Here is a 20,110-nt window from a genome sequence, read left to right as displayed (position 1 = left end):
ATTCAGAAAAATTGTACCGATTTGCCCAGCTCTTAGTCCTTTTACAAAAATATGCTCGCCGTTTTTTCTATTTTTTGGGATAAATTCACCCTATTAGATGAAAGGTCTAAAAGCTATAGGAATCTTGTCCAGCTCAACACGTCTGTGTAATCTTGCTCAAAGATCTGCTCGATATTTTCAAAGAAGAAAATAAGCCAATGCAAATTAAGTGTTAAAGGCATTAATCGAATCTCATAAGGCTCCATTGGTATTGAAGTGCAAATTATATATTCTTTAGAATCTTTAATGGCTTTGTTGAAATGTTTAATGGGGTAGGAGTAACCGAAGCATGATATCAGAGTTTATTAAATGTTTGATTCCTTCAGATGATGACATGTTTTCTTTAAACGTTTTGGTGACTTGAAAGTGATAAAGTTTAGCCAAAATCACGTGGTAATATCAATTTTTAATCGTTTTTAGTCTGCCGAGGGAACTTTAAAGGATGATAATGATTGCCTTGCTTTGTCAAACGTTTTAGATTAAAAAAAATCAGCACTGCATTTATTTATTTTTGTTTGTGTGTTAGAAAGAAATAGAATTCAGAACGAAGTTTGTTTTATAATCGAATTACAAGTTTTAACTCCCAGACTAATATAAACTCTGGATTTAATTAATTTTTTTCTATTTTCCCTTAAATTCAAATATATATTCATTTTCCAGCTTATTTTTCCAAAATACTAATATTTATTTTAAAAAAAAGCTATTGGTATTTGCAAAATCAGACCTTGGTAATTCACTGCGATGGATTCATAGAACGAGATTTACAAGTGTGTATATAAAATTTTATAGCATTTGTCCTTAAAAATGGCCATCATTACAAAAAAAACATATAATCGGAACATCTGCTATATTCATGGCACCTTTGTACATGTACCATATTTAACCTTGTCTATTTCTATAAACTGGAGCCTATGGTAATAGTGCTCGTCTTGTCAAACGTTAGAAATGTTTTGGCTTATAGACATTCCACAGATAAGCAACAGAGAATTTTCCTTGTTATAATTAGAGTATACAGAAGTGTTACAAATGGCAGGCAAACTTCATGGTAGATAAAAAAGAATAAATATTGGATAGTTCTGGTATATCAAGCAGCAGTATTGCAGTTAGAAAAGATCGCAAATGAAACCTGACTCAGAACGGCTGCATGGTTTGGTTCCAGAACTTTAGGGACTTGAGGTACACTTGATAGCTATGATACGGAGTTCTGTGATTTAGATGGATTGTCAATATTACATGCCTCATGCTACTTATCATGGATATGACGGAAAAAGAAAGAAAAAATATTTTGCAACAGATCCCTTGGCTAAAGTAATGTCTATTAATAAAGTTTTGGAAACGTGTTACCTCTCGTACAATTCATATGGTTGTTTTTTTTTTTGAGAGAGAATAAATGAATGAAAATAAATTCAATTTTTTATAGTTTAAAATATTGGACAATTTGAAATTGGTGACAAAATGTTTTAACAATTACTAGCACACAACAATTTTTTTTCCTGTGTTTGCAACCTATAAAAATTGAAAAAGTTGGAAATGAATAAAAAAGAAATTATATTTGGTGTTAGAGATCCAAGTTTCTCAGTTTTAATTCGTGTTTGTTTTGGGACTTGTAGTTTGATCTATAAGTTTTGGAAACTTGCTAATATTAAATAAATAAAAGTTTGAAAAAGAACTGCAAAAGGAAAATTGGAGAATTCGAGACAGTTAACATGTTTTAATAATAGCACACGAAATTTTTTTCCCGGTGTCTGCAACCTTATATGCGCCAGATTAAAATAAGATACAGAAACATTTTTTAAAATTAATTTTTGTTTTAAAACTTGGTGGAGAGTAATTTCTTTAAATTATATCAAAAACTTTGAAAAACCTGTATAAAGTTACACAATGATATATATATATATAGATATAGAAGAGAGCCCCTTGTTGAGGTCATAAAAGGTGTAGTAAAGGTATAAGGAGTATGCACGTATCGATCGTTACGTGATAATGGGCTGTAATGACTTCGGCATTGTTGCACCTGACGGTGGATGTATGTGTAGGTCTTGTGTGACCAAGGTTCCATGCCGGTAGGCGAGCTTATGTGACAGAGTGTTTTGTTTTCTATTTTAAAGTATTGTACAGTCCCTTCTAAACAATGATCGCGATTTTCTGAGTTAAGATTTTCCTGTTTGTGTGAATTTTATTAGACTTTTTACCGACGAGGAATTTTAAAGAGTTTAGGATTTATTGATTAGCGGTTTGAGAGGTAAGAGCAAATTCGGGTTAATAATCAAAGTTCTGTGTTACAAATTAAGTTATTTTATTTATTTAGAAGTTCTATTTTAAAAGAAGGTTATTTGTGATTTGTATATAAGTATTTATAATTCTGGATATTACCAATTTTTGCGCTATCGACTGAAGCAAATGTGCGAACGTTGCGCTTTATAAGTCATACTGTCGCTGCTCATGATTGAATTTATACGAATTTTATTACATGTTTATATTCCTTTTTCTAGTAATTTCGGATCTTACAAACATTTCATACAGTCGTTTCCTAGGTTGTCTTTCTGTTTGGGAATTTTTTTTATATTGACAATGGATTTATATTACCTTATTTCTTTTGAAGAAAACATATCATACTTGCAATACAAGCTAGTGTAACAAATCCAAAAGATTTTTGAGTCGAAATTGAATATATGCAGTGCACACCAAAAGGTCCCAACAAAGGTTAATTATCATTTAAATATATTGCTAACTGATTCTTCTCTGCGGTTGTCGCATTTCAAAAATGTACTTTTAAAGAAAATATCTTTCGTAGAAATATTGATACTTAACAAGCTCTAGGTATATGAAAACATAATTATTACATTTTCCATTGTCCTCATTGTTACAAGGAGATGGGAACTGAACAAAAATCATTTCTAATTCAAGAGTCTTATGCAATGAATGTATAAGCCTTGTATAAGGGTTTCATTAAATACGAAAAAAGTTTTGGCTTTACATAAATGCATTAGTTTTTCAATATGCCATGTTTCTTAATACCATTATGTGATTGTATTATCCTAGAGGTTTTGAAATCCCGGATACCTTGAATGCTAGGGTCTAAGGATGGCCTACTTGAATGGGTGTCACTTCTTTGTGTGTCTTCAGAACTCGAGTATATTCTTACCATCGTTCCCTTGAAACTTGACATACCATGAATTAATTATACTGTCAGTGACGAAGAGCGGTTTTGTCGCTTCAAACATTGATTTTTTTAAAACTATAAATCATCGATCCTGTTGGTTTGCAAGCATATATAAATATATTTATCCTTCAGGCTTAAAAAAAGTTTCTTGGAGTGCTCTCTAGTCTTTTGCATGCAGCTTATAGTTGGTCTTTTTTGAATTTCCCAAAGAAATTTAGTTTTGTTCACTGGTGCATGTTTGATATGTTTTAATAGTTGTATGTGTTTTGTCATATTGTATGTAGTCTGTGCAGAATTTTTTATGACTGCATGAAAAATGGGAAAATAAGGAAATAAAGATGTTGAGAGTAAGTTTCTACTTGCTTTCTGTAATTTTCGAATCATATAGATTGTTTCTGAACTAAAAAAATAAAGTTTTTTCCCCATTATAAATGGTCTCGTACGTCAGCCACTATAAGACTTGCTCCACTCTAGAGACCAATGTTTTTCACCTCTTCTTGCCTTATAAGATGTGAACATCAGGAATGCAAACACAAATCACGGCTCCCGCTTGTCAAGAGACTGTATTTAGATTTCGTGTGCTGAAAAATTCAGTTAGCAACAGTGGCAGTTTTCTGCATATAATTATACCCCCATTAAAGACAAGTCAGTGGTGACTTTGAATTTTAATTTGGCCTCAGTGTCTGTGTAAATGATACGCACAAGAAGTTTGCTCCTTCCACATAATTTGCAAATGGAATCTAGATGTATGTGGACATTTTCTGTCCAAGAGGACGTTGACTTCCGGAGATTGGCGTGATTACACTGAGTGCTTTAGTCACTTGTATATCATGTTTTGGCGGACTACTGAGAAAACATGCCGGGAACGGTAGGAGCATTAAGGTAATAACATGCTGTGTGTTGTAAGGCTTTCTCAAGCGTTGTCCAGTTATTGTCCATTTGAATTAAATGTAGGGCCACTGTATTTTAAGGCCTTTCCGATCAAGGTACACAAAATTTATCTGTTTTTGGTCAAAGTTTGAAGTATCACTGCCTTTACATCTTGCTGTCAGTTGGCCATGGCTGTAAATAATCAGGCACTGTCATTCCTTCAACAAGTGGACGTTAAGTTTGAAAATATTTACTCTGCTTTGTTTATTGATAAGCTTGGAGCCCCGGGATTTTCATCAAGGAGTTTTGAAACACTCGTACAGCTATTGACGGCAAGGAGGTCACGGGAAGGTGTATTGTCCCAAGTCGCAGATAAAATAAAAAAAAATCCCTGACGTTTTTTACATGAGTTCACATAGGTATTCTCACACAAAGAATAATGCAAAAAGTAAAGATTATTTTTTAACGCCGTGAAATCCTTTGGTGCCAGATATATAATGCTCGGATTTAAATATCACATTCTCAGATGGACAAGGAAATTGGATTATAAGGTAGGAATAAGAGGGGTTATTTCGTCAATTAGAGTGTTTCTTTCACCTGGTGTTTGATTCTACAGTAGCTGTGCTTAAATTACCTGGCAAATTTTAAAAGTCGGTGATCTCATGATATCATTATAAGATCAGTTGATATGGTATTATATTTTGACTTCGAATTCGTCAACAATAATGATGGAAAGGCGGTAAGAACAAATATTTTTTGGTTTTAGGACAGTCGTGTTAAAACAATATTTTTGTCAGGTGTCCTTGCAATCTAATTACCAAATCAACTGAAACCTTTGAGGTGATGGTTTCATAGAGATTTATAGAAATTCGTTAAACTGTAAAATTTGGCTTATTGAAAAACCTATCAAGAGGAGTTATAATAGCTAAAAGATAACAATACAAGCACCATTAAATAAGAATTCTTCTTTATTATCCTGGAGTGAATTTATTGACTGTGAAAAATTGCAACCGAGTAACAAATTCGTCATTGATTTTCTGCCTTCCCAATAATGTTAAGATATGTGGAATTTTTGAAGCATGTGCCTCAGTTTTAGTGGTTACTGGTTAGACCAAGGAGACAGTATTCAACTGGCTTAAGTAAATATTGATAGAAAATGAATGGGTTAGGTTATTTCTTTTTTAAACAAAATATAATAATGTTGGCAATTCTTATTTTCTTGCTTCTGCTTCTTGCATTATGCTTATTACACAAATTGCCAAACGTATGGCCAAGAGGGACAGAATGAAAAAGAAAGAGAGGGAGTTAATTATACTTTCTTGCTGTCATGTTGTAAATTTTTCATTTACCTCCACCAATTGTTAATTCAAAGTTTACAACATGACATGAAAGCTAAAGTTTTATTTTTGAAATATTAAGTGTATGTTGCGTTTATTATAAAAATAACAGATCTTTACTCTTTGAAGAGTACACCCATATATCTCTGACTAGAATTTACAGCTCATTAGGTGCAGAATTAAATAGCTTGTTTTGATCCGGTACGGGAAGAACTGTCTCGATATCAAAGTGCAATGTCAGATTGAAATCGTATCAGAAGACATAATCTTACACGAGGTCGAGATTATGAATCCCGATCTTGTATCGATAGGGAATATGCAAAATATTTGGCCCCTTCAAGCTTCTTATGTAGACAGTTATTGGACGCCCGTCTCATTATGTCGGTTATGAAAAAATTGAACACAAGTCGTGTGCAAGGACGTGTATGAAACGTGAATCAAATTTGAATCTTCAGATTGTGCCATGAGGCATACTGGAGAGAATCACCAAATCTAGGTTTTGAGAAAGATGCTCTCTAAGTTCTGTCTCTGAATTAAAAAAAAAGGTTGGAAATGTTGGACTTATGGGCTTATCTCTTACCTGATATTGATCTCTGCATGCGGATGTTTTCACGTGGATTAAAACTTGGGTGGTTTCCTCGGCTTCTGTCAAATGCTGTGTGATACCTCAAAGAAATATTTAACATTCTGTTGTATCTTGGAAATTGGGGAGGAAAAAGATATATGAGGCATTTAGCTGACATGCTGGGGGCCCTTTATGCTCACGGAGATGGTGACTAACAAATGGTATCCCTTTTTGGCTGAAAATTTGGCGATAAAGTAGAGCAGTAATTTACCTGTATTTATCCTGAATCCCAGCGCTTGCACTCAAATCATCTACTTTTGTCTGTGGTATATCTAAAACAATACGGGGTGGGAAAATGCACTCTCTTAATTGTAAAGTTGAGAAATTTGCCAAATCTTAATGCAGCTTTGTCTATCCATTCTCATTACATCATAGATTTTGAAAGACCAGGCTTCGATCTTGGCAGATTTGAGATTTGAGTAAAAGCGTTTTTGTATGCAACGTGCAACCCTGGTACGTTTTACGATCTATTTTCTGATGTTTTTATTGCAAAGGGTAATGGGAAAGATGAAAATATTGAATATAACTTGGCAAGTGCGAAAACAAATCACTTAATGTTAGCGATACGCAAAAGAACATACAAATATAGTAAGCATCAAATCTTCTTTCAGGAAGAAAAATATATAATACGATGGATGCATTTTCCTCTTTTACATTCTTTGTAATTTTTTTTTTAATCGATCACTGTCAATTTTTTTTTAATTCTATCACAGAGACTTCGAAGAGTGCCTTGTAGTTTGTAGCAACAAATTCTATAAATTGAAATTTTCTCCTATATTAGAATTTAATGTGCTTCTTGCAGCGTCAAGTTTTCAGTAATCGTGAGATACAGTCAGCGATGCAGTAATTCTTGATGAATACACTGCGTACAGACATTGACTTGACAGCTGCATGGTTTAAAATGAAGTGAAATGTTTATTTAATGGTATGGAAACTCATTTATCTTGTCACAAGTTTGAAAAGACGCCGTAAATGTATGCATGGCATAGTAAATAAATGTTTGAAAAGGTGCTCAGCAGTCAGTAGATATCTTATTGTTCAAACTTCAGTTGTTGCATCTGTTGACTTGAATTTGACTCTTTGAGCAATTGACAGACTGAGTTTTGAAACACATAAATAAATAGCTGTCTTCAATGTTTTCGAAGTTACAAGTTTCGAAGTATCAGTTCTATTTATAGTATTTTCCAAGTAACGACAGCTGCACTTTCGCATTTTTTTTTTAATTATTCGGCTTCATTTTTTTTATTCAAATTTGGACACCGCATTTATGTTGACAATTTTATTCTCGCTTAATTCGATTTTAGAAAGGGCATTTATTCTGAGCGTATACTGATGTAAGGAAGTCTGGAAAATATGTGATAGATGTGTCGTATTCTCTGCAACAATGTATAATTTTACATCTTAAGCTTCCCGCTGATATCTATTTCCTTTTAGTATTTCGTATGCTTAAAGTATACTAAAAACATCAGTGTACGTCAAAACAAAAGCATAATGTGGTTGGTATAGTTCAAAATACGGTTACGAAAAGTATGATGTCTACTAGAAGTGACGCCAACAGGGGTAAATGGATGGTGTTTGCACTTTGTAGAATGAATGACTTGCATGTATGTTACCCCTGTTTTTGACAACTGACTCGTATAGATGGGAAAAGGAACAATGTAGTTAGTATTATACATACGTGTATTAGTCAGGCGTGTTGAGAAGAAATCTTGTCAGATTTCGATTATAGAGAGAATATACAGGTTGTGAAAGAACGAGTTAATACACCCTTTTCCCGTGTCCTTGAGATGTACATGTGTAATATGATGCAAAGTTGAAGCAATACTACTAGTAAACTAGTATTTTCAAAGTTCATTTGTTTCTCATGGTCTTTGAACAAGTTTGTAGAGGAGAAAACGTTTCTAAGATAGTAGCCGTACAGAGCTTAACTTGTACTCAAGTTGACTTTTGTTCAGAGGCAGCATATGCTACTTGAAAAACACAGCAGCCTAGAGAAGAGGGAACTTTATCTGATAGGATATATCTTTTTATCCATAAAGTAACACGAAATGTGAAAATAATATCGTACATCGTGATCGAAATTATATTGCTAACAACGAAAGCGATGAAACTCTCATGCAACTTGTCTTCAGCATGCATTCTATGGAGCTTTTATATTTATATTTTGGTGGATTATTCACCATCTGTATCTGTGTTTCTATATGGTGGTTTAAGATTCCCAGCATATTTTGATGTTTTTATTGATAATGGGAGACTTCTTAAATACACAAATCGAAATTCCCAACCCCCTACGTAACAACAGGCTAAGATTTCGCTTCACACCGAAGACAAAACTAATTTCATTCGCAGCATCATGAGTGTAAACATCTGCTACTGAAAGTGTAAAATAATCCACCTCTAAAAGCTTTCCAGCTTTAATCGGTATCGACGTTAAAAACATAATTAATATTATAACAAAGAAAATGCTATCTTCTCCATGCCTTCTTAAACATCTTCTTGTGCGTTTCTTTCCGAAGATTGCTGGCGAAGAGGCATGGCTTTTGTGCAGAATGTAAATACGGCGTAACCGAAAATATCTTCTTGTTCTGAAAAATCTCGCTCGGGCTCAGTGTTGATTAAAAGAACTGAAAACAAAAGAAAAAGGGGCTGTCATAACCGTATTATGGTAAAGTCATCACGAATTCTAGATTTTTCTGGTGCTGCCAAGATCGCTTTGCTACAGGAAACTGGCATGTTTATTAGAAAAATGTCGACGAAAAGGTGTTTGATTATTTTTCTTGCTTCAGAGACCAGTACCAAAATTTAAGAGAAACATTTTTTGGCTGAAGCTTTGAGACAAGAAGTTAGTATTTTTATTGCAATGAAATTGGATATTAAGAGAAAGGATTCCGTGTGCTTGTTATAATTGAATTGGCTTTATTCTCGCGACTCATTAATGAGAGCATTGTCTGATGTTTATATGGATAAGACGGGAGCTTTCATTTAAACTGGGAAAAGATAAAGCGCGTTGAGTACTACGCAAACTTGGTCTTTCAATTTGGAATCTCATTTTGTTTTATCACGTGTGTTGACATTTCTATTGGCGAGGCGCATGTAAATTGGCGATTGTGAAACCAATTAATGTATTGGAATTCTTTGATATCTGATTGATCGTATCTTAATGTTGTCGGTATTTTTCTGTTGGAAGCGAGCGGATTGCACGGTTTGAATGGAGAATCCATACAATGTCGGCGTGTTTATTGCATCCCTCGTTCTCCTTGTAATCAGTGCATGACTTTGCTTTGCTCAATTGCAATATTCTTAATTAAAAAGCCCGGATTACGCGTGTATTTCTTCTTCGTCTCAGGTATATTACGCAAGATTTAAGAAATAGATAAAAGAAGATTTGACAAATTCACCTATTGCATAATACATACATAGAGGTAAACTTTTTAAAATTTTTGAAATAAAGAAAAGTTCTTCACAAACTCTCTAGGCAATTTAATAATTATAAAAGAACGGGATGCAACTCGTAGACGATCTGGAAAGAGATAACATTTAATTAAGTTTATTTCTAAACGCATTAATGATAGGGTCTGTATATTGGACGTTTAATTTGTAACTGAGAAAACAGAAAAATCATTGTGGCTTTGCTGGGGAGTACTATTTAAACACCTGTGTAGCAAGATCCTTAATTTCTTAACTAGCAAAAAAATTTCAACTAGCTAAAAGCCTTGGGATTGAAAACACAACACAAATGCATTGCAAATGCCGATATCATTTAGTGCAGTGAAAGGGAAAACGAAAAACAACTTGTCACAGTCTTTTTAGTCACAGGAAACGCTGGACAAATTTATCACTCCGGTACTGGCTGACAGATGAAATGGATAATCCTTCAAACGACTAATTCAGTTCAACAAACATTCATCAATTATGTGTCAGCAATTGTAAGGGCTAATGAGACCCATTTGTATCAAGGTTTTTAAAAAAAGTGGGGAAATGATTGAGCTGTTTTAGGGGTAGTTTTCCATTTAAAGTTGGGTACACGTATCGTGGGGAATACTTTGTGGAGTCTCTTGCTAAATTCGTGTACTTATGGTTTGTGTTTTATTGTTTCATTGATACGTGACTCATACTCAGTTTAAAAGTTTTTTTTGCAAGGTATTTACTTCCGTTTTTTTTTGTTTATTTTGAAGGTTTTGTGTCAGATTTTTAGAGGTCTGATTGGTAGTTTAAATAAATTGTTGAATTTTGATTTTTCATTCGCAAAGTTTAAAGTAAGGTTGTTTTTTTTATGTAATCGTTATCATTGACAAGCACACCAAGGCTTGCTGTTGTTGCTATGCTGAAATTGTTGTCATAAATGTAATATTAAGCGAAACAAATTGTGGGGCAAAAAAGCAAACAGTTGTTTAACTTCAAAAGATGTCTGCTACCTCTGTTTTCACTTAACAAACAGCAGAAAGATACTTTGTCTTTGCGTTCAAAGAAAAGGTAGAGGAAGCGACTGAAGTCCTGTTACAATAGTCTGTTGGTTTTTGTGCCGTGTAACGTGTAATTGCTCATATTTTCCTCTCTTTAGCCATAATCATAAAATCAATATCTACTTTGATCCAACTCAATGGCTCTGCTCTTTTGGCTCAATATTACAGAATATATGATTCTCAAATACGACACCATTTTAGAAAGCATCGAGTAAACTGAGACTATAACTAAGGGAGGTAATCAATTCATGTATATTAATTCTCATAATGGTCATGTCCTTTACAGATTTCGATATGGCACAACTATACTCCAATTTGATAATTAAGGCTGAATGTACCCCATTAAGATTTTTATCCTTCACTAGTTTATCATTTAACGTCTTAGTATGGAGGAATCTTAATATCGATGGATGTTTTTATTGCAGAATTATAAGACTAATGCTTTAGTTTCTTTCCACCTAGGGAAAAAATGGCTGGCTGTTAGACGGTGAAACCTTTCCAAAGATGGTAACATCATTTACACTTATTTAGAGGAGGAGTTTAGAAAAGTTATCACTGTCTACTTTGTTTTATTTTACAGATTATGGCTACTAGCAGCCCATTGGTGAATTCCTATTGGACAGTGGCCAATCGGTGATGTGATTTGGATTAAAATATTATCAGTGTTTGAAGCGTCTGTGTATGACTGGCGAAAATTAGGTGCATGTGTATTCCTTTGTGAATTATCATAAGGCTTTCAAAATTATAGACCAAAATTACGATAATAAAGTTTTTATACAAAAAAACAGAACTATGTCTGAAAATAGTGATACCTCGAGCGAAGAAAGTTTGGCTCATAAGCATATGAACGGAAAAGATGATGACATTTGTCGCGATTTCTTGCGAAATGTTTGTAAGCGAGGCAAGCGATGCAAATACCGTCACCCTAATACTGACGAAGCGCGGGACCTGGGTAGACAACAAATAACTTTCTGTCACGATTTTCAAAACACAGGGTGCAGAAGAGGAAACTGTAAATTTCTGCATTGTACGCGGGAAGAGGAAGAACATTATAAACAGACTGGGCAACTTCCGGTGCGGCTTCAACAGGCCGCCGCCTTGGGACTCGGGGTCACTCCCAATGTGGAGGTACCGTTGTTAAGGGGAGAAATCCCCATCTGTAAAGACTACCTGAAAGGGAATTGTAAACGTGGTGCTAAGTGTAAATTCCGGCACATGACTGGAGGAGAATATGATTTTGAACTTCGAAAATCCGACCATAGAAATAATAACAATCAAATGTATGATCCATATGAAGATGACTTTAATACTTTTGAAGCATTTGAATATGGTCACACCCCTGGGGGAGTTAAACGAAGGAGAACCGAGCGGGAATTCGATGGATTCGGAGGATTTGAAGGCAGGTATTCCTCAAGCCGTCCATTCAGTTATCAGCTGTTAGAAGAGGAAAATTCTATGTTAAGAAGAAAAGTGGAAGAACTTAAAAAGCAAGTTGCGGATCTTACTGCCACCAACGAAGTGCTTTTGGAACAAAATGCAAGATATCGTGTCAGTAGGACCACTGCAGTACAATCTTTAAACGCAGCAGGTGTGCCGGTGAGCCAGCAATTGACGCCTGGCATCGGCGCAACTGCAAGTCCAGCGCAACCCCTTAATCAGCTAGCAGTTAGCAGCCTCGCTCAGCAAATAGCGCTAAATAGTGAACTGGCTTCCCAGCATGCTTTGCAGCAGCATCTGGCGAGAGAACTAGGTCAGCAAAATGCTGGAGGGTTAGCAGGGGCACCCCTCAACCCTTCCGTCACAATAAACCCAGGAAATATAGTTCCGGTCTCTCTTCCACAGAATGTTTCCTTGACTTCCGGTTCTATGCAACAGACACTTCCGCCTGCTGTCTCAATGACGCAGAGTATTCCACAGAATTTACAGGGACCCCCCTCGGCGCCTCTGGTGTCTTACCCCATTGTGTCCCAGAACATGAGAGCAGCACCCAGCAGCCTGGCCCACTGACACATGGTAAGTTACTTCTTACTCTTCACCTCAAATTATTGAGACAAGTATATAAATATCCTAGTCTGTGTTTCTCTTACTATCGTGCACATGCCTGTTAACTTTGGAATGTGTAATATTTACATGTAAACAGACGTATAATTCATTGAATTCCACGACAGGAAACAATGTTTGGTTTTTTGATTCATTCTTTTACGAAGGTGGAAAACAATTCCTCGTAGAAAAAAAAGATGAATGCTTCAGCTATTCAAAGATTTTCTTTTAAAAAATCGTGCATCAATTTAATTTCCCCAATATTCCTTTGGGGGATGTTAAAAGTTAAGGAAGGAGATATGAGAAAAATGTGCAAACTTCATATCCAAACCTGAAGCCATACAACTCTGATAACCGAAGTTAAGCTGGGTCAGTGATAGTGTTTCATTTGGAAAAAATACTTATATTTCTAACTACTTTGGATAGTGATCTCGGACCAGAATTTACACAACTAATAGTTTTAGTTGATCATGTTGATGCATCCGCAAAAGGATATTAAATGGTACATATCAATTTCGTTTGAAAGTACCTGAAAATAAAATTGCAACCATGCAGTATATCTTTAATTAATCACGTTACAAAACAAAAATCGATAATATGTTAATTCTAACAAAAGAAAAAAGGGGGAACACGGTATACTGATAAGATTTTAGATAATCATGTTATCCAAGATCAGGGCTATAGAAAGCGATTTCACTTTTAAAGCCACAACCGAATATTTTTAGTTTGTGCGGGACAGTATCAAGCAAAAATATCTTTATCTTTATATTGTAAGAGCGGTCGATGCATCAAAAAACCGTAATATACATGTAGCAGATGGATAAAAACATATATAGTAGATAAAAATATTGACGTCAGAGTATTTTATGAGTGCAATGAAAAATAAACTATAGAAAATAAAATGGAAACAAAGCAAGAAAATGTAATCCATTACTCTTCAAAAAAAAACCCCAAAGAGATGGATACTGTGATATCATACAAAACTGCCTGTACTTGGAGAAAAAAAACTTTCACGATTACCATTACTTTGTCATTTTGAAATAACCTGATATTAGGTCGCATTACGTAGTCTGAAAGATATACCCTATATAAAATTTTACAGAGATTCATTAAATGTCGCCTTTAAAAAAAATCTTTTTAAGTCCCTGAAAACGGTAGTTTTTGCCCTGTTCGTCTGTCTGTCCGCAAAAACTTTAACCTTGACCATAAATTTGAGCGGGTGGGACTATGGCTCTCTTATTTCATAAGTGTATTCCCTGTGAAAATAGCTGCAGATCTGTAGCTCTCTGAAATAATATATTGATAGACCGGAGAGCTACAGTGCCACCCATTGAAAAAACTGTATATTTATTGCGCACAAAAAAGTGCGCTCGGTTCTCGATTTATTCTTCAAAATTCTTACCTCAATTGCGAAAAAAGAAAAATTTCAAAAAATCCCTTTCTCCTTTATCAAGTATTCTCGTAGTTGACATCTGAGAGAAGCATATTGGACCGAATTATCTTTGAAACCAAAATGGCTGTATAAATAAGCGAAATGTTCGATGATTACAATGTCAGAGTCAGGAGGACTATTACCAACAATTATGAGGAATGTTTGGTTGAGGAAAAAGTGAAAGAATATGTTAGGAACATACGGTTAGAAATATTTTGAGATTACAGTTTAAAAAAATGGGGAAATAAATCGAGAACCGAGCGCACTTTTTTGTGCGCAATAAATATACAGTTTTTTCAATGGGTGGCACTGTAGCTCTCCGGTCTATCAATATATTATTTCGGAGAGCTACAGATCTGCAGCTACTGTGAAAAGACCCTTTTTTGATACCACTTAATTTGACCTCTTGACCTTGAAGTTTGACCTACTTTTAAGAAAAAAAAACACACTTTACCATTGGCCATAACTTTTGAACAGTTGGAGACTTTCATACTTCACTTGTGTATTCATTGTGTTTAGACCTTTCAGTGGTTACATGTATAAATATTGTTGACCTTTCGATCTTGACCTTAGAATTTGAAGCACTTTTAAAAAACTAACCCTGGCCATAACTTTTGAACAGTTATAAATAGGACTTTCATATTTCATTGGTTTATTCCTTGTAACAAGACCTTCCTTTGGGAACCGAAACTTTTGACCTTGACCTTTGGAGTTTGACATGCATTTGGAAAAAAGTCAACCCTTCTCATAAACGTCCATCAGTGTTTCACAAACATTTTGTTTTTAAAATGCATTTTTTTCGTAAAGTTGTTTTTCACACAAAGATGATTAATTTACCAGATTTTATTTGATATTGGATAGTCACCTTTTCCCCCTGTAATGGAATGATTTATCATAGAGGCTGATTAGTGTATGACAAAGCTCAGAGCGAAACCATCAATCCAGTCTTTCTCTCTTGTTCAATCATCAGTCTCGAGGTTTACGTGTAAATCGCCCAGTCCTTCATTTTTATAATGCCCTCTCTGCGTTGAAAAGGAAGGAAAATGATAGACATAAGTGTATAGAAATTGATCTGTATTAGCCTTAAATGATAGACGCTACTCCGTGAGTGTTCAAAATGAAGGCCTTTAATCACTTAACAGTTTGTCGTAAATCAAACAAAAAGTGGAACGAGATGTATAAGGATCGCCTGAATCTGGTGCATTTTTTGGTAGTGTATAATTATGATTTAGACCCCCAAAACCCTTCTCTACGATCGTTCCCTACTAAAGTTTCTTTAAATATCTTCATCTTCGATTTTATTTACCATAAATACGTCGTATTTGAAATCTCCGGACCACTTGTTAGAGAACGAGCTTAGTCTGTATGACGTCATAAGCTATCATGAAACGGCCTTCCATAAAGTGTCTGTATATACAAACGTTTTTGGATTGACGTCATCATTTGATTGTGTGTACATATAAATACCTCAGTGGTCTTGGGTCATTTGGGTGTTTCTTGTAATGTTAGATTAAGACAACTTGCCTTTCATTGTCCTTAGACATAGCTTTGATGACATATTTCGTTAAATCGGTTCCTGCACGTGGTGTATATAGTGACCACAACTGACCACTAGGGCTTGGAGCAAGTGGACACGAGGACACAAACACAAGGAGTGGGATTTTCCATAAAACATCAATGTCAAAATATTATTACCTGAAGAAATAACATTTTTGCAACGGTGTGGCGTGGAAATTTGTCTTGGTATTTTTTGATGTTTTTGTTCATGTGTACGAAAGATCTCAAAGCACTCAGGAATTCCTATGGCTCTTAGATCACAATTTATTACTGAGTACTGATTAATCCCTCTCTCTTGCTCTCTCTCTCCCTCTCTCTCTCTCTCTTTCGACGTGTTGAAATGAAATCAATACCCCAGACCATCTAAATCTTGTTGCATATAATTAAGGGCAGCGATGAGCTTGAACTATCGGACCCATCTTTCCCATTGAAACGCTTTATCTATAATGATGTGTGGGACCCTTTTGATCTCGGCTATCTGTCAGAGTGGCTCCTGAATCGGATAGCTCTGTCCTTTTTACACCTTTTGATTGAACTCTGCTTAGAAATTGATAGTCTTTTTTCACATAGCCTCTATCGGTCAACAATCAACTTTAAAAAAAAAAAAAATCGATGAATGAGAAGAAACGAACTCAGTAATTTGAAAGAAAGATCTTAAATTTTTTTCAGAATTGCTTATGATATATTGCTTTGAAAAACTAAAAATTTTGATAGTAAAATGTAAAACTCGTAACTTATGCAAGCAAGGTCTTTTTTACTCGGAGTGTTTAATATCTCTCTCCTTGGAACATTAGATTCTTTATGCATGTCGAAATGATCTTAAATAGCCACCTAGGTGTCAAAACAAGCAATAAATAAAAAAAAGATAATTAATTGCTTTTCTTTCGTTCTGTGACTTCTTCCTTTCAATCGATATAAAAACGTCTGGAATTTTACTCTCCTCTCGCAAATACTGCACTGGAATGTTTTCTAGACGTTTAAGGTGGTCTTGGCGTTGGAAGAAGACATTTCAGGGAGACAATAAAGATGTATAAATCATCCTTGGCTACCTTGGCTGTCATTTATTTTCTAGCTTTAAGCTGATTATACTTGCTCGGTTTGTCAGTATCTGTATTTCCAGGACCTGGTCATTTATGGCCCTTCTGCATGCAGAAAAGTCGTTGCACTGAGAAAAAGTAACCATCTTAGTCCTTTTCCGTTACATCAAAGTACAGTGAAATATTATACAATTAATAACACTTTTTGTCCGTTTTTTCCGTAGACGACGTCGTTATTCTCTCTGAGCTTTCGTTTTTAACTTGAGCTAATTACGGTTCTCCCCGTATTGGATTTTTTCTTTCCTTTGAATCCTGTTCGGTTTTACCTTAATCAATCAGATCCACTATCAATATTTCATTACCTGCTAGCTTTCTTTTCGGCTAAATGGATTGGTTTTTATTCTGTCGCAGACTTAAGATAACTTATTAATATTAACCACTGAGACTGACATTTTCAATATTAACAGAAATATTGTAGATGCACTAGAATTGTTCTGCATCTTTTTTTTTTTTATTTATTTTAAGAAGAATGACTAAAAGAAAAGCTTTACTTTCATCATGACACCCGTCACTGTTGCACTGGAAAAGTGAAGGAGAACTTTTTTGCTGCCGCCCTATAGAACCTCTGACCTTTAAATAATTCACTAATAGTCTGCACTATCCATTCAGATTACACCTACAGTTCAGATCAAAGATAAGGATGTTGTCTTGATTGCAGGTAAAAACAAAAAAGTACGGTACCTACTACCCAATAAGGGTCATGTGTACCGTTCTTGTTGTCAATATTTGTAAGAAATGCCCTGAAAATATATTCACTCATTCCTTACACACTTAGGAATTGATGGTGCATAATAACACACACAAAAAAGCAAAAATATTTCGGGGGTGGCAGTGAGTACCTTAAGATTTAGTCAATCAAAATGTTTGATCAGAAACGTGTTCCTGTAAGAAACATACATTTCTAAATGACACATTCCTGTAGAACAAGTGTCAATTAGCCGCCCCTTCTCAGCGGCTCATTCAATAAATGTTAAAAACTGTATAACTGTCAAAAATAATTTTTGTTAAGGTGAATGCAATAAGGATTTATCTTCAAAGTTGATAAAAAAATCCAACAACCAAACACGTGAGAAAAAAGAATCAATTTCGCGCAAAATAAACAAATAGTTGTTGAAACACAGTGTTTATTTTGGAAATCTTTTTCATGCCCATAAAAAAGGGAAAACCTTATATGTTTAATAATTTTATTTTAATTCTTCATAGAACTGTTTTGTTTTCAAATCTCAGAGAAGGGATGGGTGTTATGTTTTGAAAGTATTGAAGTAAATTTTACTTCAATCAGTTGAAGTAGAAACGTACTCAAGAATATATAATTCAATTTAAAATATTTATTGAATGCTAACTTTTACTTCTTTTTCAAATGCAGGAAATGGTAAGCGATGATATTCCAAGAAAATCAGGGCAAACAATCAGCAGAGTCGACAGAACGTTTGTTTGAATGCAGAAAGAATAGGATCTCATAAAAAATCAAAATGACCATGTGCTGAAAAACATGAGACGCAAAGCGTCGAGGGCATACTGCGCCAGATGAAAAGCGTCAGATGAAGACAACTGGACCGGCGTCGAGTTATTGTTTGAATTATTAATTTCATTTCTCATATCTCAGTCACACGGCAAATTCTCTGATTTCTTTTTTCCTCGATGAATACTAATCCCTTGTATTTGCCACAGAGAGAATATCAAGATTCAACACATTTTATTTTTTTCACGTTACTTCTCGATTTTTGTTTTTATTTTTTTATTTAAAATTGATATATGTATGTATTCATCCGTTAAAAGACAGCATTTCATTCGATACTGTATGGAATGAGTTCCAAAGTGGAAAAAAAGAAACACAAAGAACTTGTGTGATATGTGTTACCTTATTTAAAAGAATGGCTTGAGAAATTTTTCTCAATTCATATCACATTATTTAATTGATAGTGCTTTTTATGTTTCCATTGTTTGATCAGATTTATTTTCGTTGCTTGCTTTACACACTGTAATTAGGAATATGGTTTACATCTTATGCTTTCTGCTCTAGAAATTGAATTGGGGTTCATATTTTTTTTTTCTTAAAGGTAGTATAATTATTTGCCAAAACAATTCAGTTTTGATAACTTCAGAACTTTTTTGAAAATAATTTTTTTTCTGCTTTGTTTCTTTAAATACAAAAACCAAATTTTGACATCCAGATTTTTGAAATGATGTTGATAAGCTACATGTACCATGTCCCGGTGTTTTCATGTAAGAAAACCAATGATTTTGAACTGAGAAGGAAATGTACCACACATTTAAATTAATTTCTTGAGGGGCATTTAAGTTGATTCGAATTGAAATATATTTTATTTCATTTTCTTAACGTTTTGCATGTTTTGGTTACTGCATGCTACTGCCGTTTCACTAGAGATATTTATTCTATAATATAAATGACAGATTGACATTAAAATGTCACCTTCGTGTAGTCCGAAATAAAATTTCAAAATTAATGGTGTATACGTTGATATCCTTATTAACATATTTCAATTCAAACAAAGAAAGTGGAAAAATTCATGTTAGGTCCATTGTGCTTATGCAAGAAAAGTTGTCTATTATTATATGACACATAATGTTCACTTTACATTTTTGAAGTCGTATAAACCAGTTTGTATTTTGCTTCATTTTGTTGTTTAAGATATTATAAACTTTATTTTGGACCTTTGAAATAAAGGATTAAAAACAAGAAGAAATATTTTTATTGAAAGCTTCATGGAACTGCGGCCAAAGAGAAATGTTGCCCTCTGTTAATATAAGTATATAATAAAAATATATATTTTCTCTCAAAATATTACTCTGAAAGTATTAATGGTTACGGTTACACTTTAAAATCAAAATTGGTTTTGTTTTAAAAAAAAAAAAGTAAATTCCCTTATGCCGTGTGTAATCCGAGCCCATTGATTAATTGTATGTTGCTTGGCATCCCTCTCAAAAATTTTCCGTCATTTGGAGCCCTTCGAGAATCAGCACATCGTAACTGACTGAATGGCAAATGATATTTTCTAACATGGTCTTTGTATCGACCAAAGAACTTATGAAATGATGACTTTACCCGAAACTGCTCATTTTCCTGTTTCATCAACTAGATTGTCAATAACTTACCTTGTTTATGAGATTCTTCGAACTTACAGCATGCTCTTGCGTATCGAATCACCTTTGAGAGATATTAACTTTGCAGGTGATGAGGGTATATTGCTGCATAAGTAAGGAAAGTTGACGATATAAAAAAGTCATCACTTTTGTTATAAAGTTTGGTTTTAAGAAATTACAATCCCTTGAAAACCTTTGTCGATATCGGCTTCAACGATGGTTTTTTGTGGGATAACAATGTTACCTGTTACATTTCTAGAAGTTTTTTTTAAAAGTCAAAACGACATTTGATTTGAACTTCACTCTTCAAGAGACATGTATTTTCTTTAAAGTTCATGTAAAAATAAACATCGGAGAGAGTAATTACTTTGTAGGAATATTA

At 34.3% G+C, this 20,110-nt stretch overlaps 1 protein-coding gene across 2 annotated transcripts; it reads left to right on the top strand.

Annotated features, from left to right (window-relative positions):
* The first annotated feature begins 2,025 nt into the window (after positions 1-2,025).
* Positions 2,026-19,331, top strand: LOC134270226 (zinc finger CCCH domain-containing protein 10-like). Of its 2 annotated transcripts, none has more exons than XM_062752416.1 (3): positions 2,026-2,281; positions 11,078-12,510; positions 17,990-19,331. In XM_062752416.1, exon 2 carries the CDS (start codon positions 11,290-11,292, stop codon positions 12,502-12,504), a length of 1,215 nt encoding a protein of 404 aa, XP_062608400.1. In that variant the 5' UTR covers positions 2,026-2,281; positions 11,078-11,289; the 3' UTR covers positions 12,505-12,510; positions 17,990-19,331. The 2 variants fall into 2 exon arrangements, with proteins under 2 accessions (XP_062608400.1, XP_062608401.1); XM_062752417.1 differs by lacking the exon at positions 2,026-2,281 and adding an exon at positions 8,732-8,876.
* The last annotated feature ends 779 nt before the right edge of the window (positions 19,332-20,110 follow it).

The sequence above is a fragment of the Saccostrea cucullata genome, unplaced genomic scaffold (assembly GCF_032062105.1).
Source record: "Saccostrea cucullata isolate Sc308-1 unplaced genomic scaffold, CSIRO_AGI_Scuc_v1 ctg49, whole genome shotgun sequence".
Classification (NCBI taxonomy): domain Eukaryota; kingdom Metazoa; phylum Mollusca; class Bivalvia; order Ostreida; family Ostreidae; genus Saccostrea; species Saccostrea cuccullata.
The sequence above is the reverse complement of the archived record's forward strand: the minus strand, read 5'-3'. Positions and strand labels throughout refer to the sequence as shown.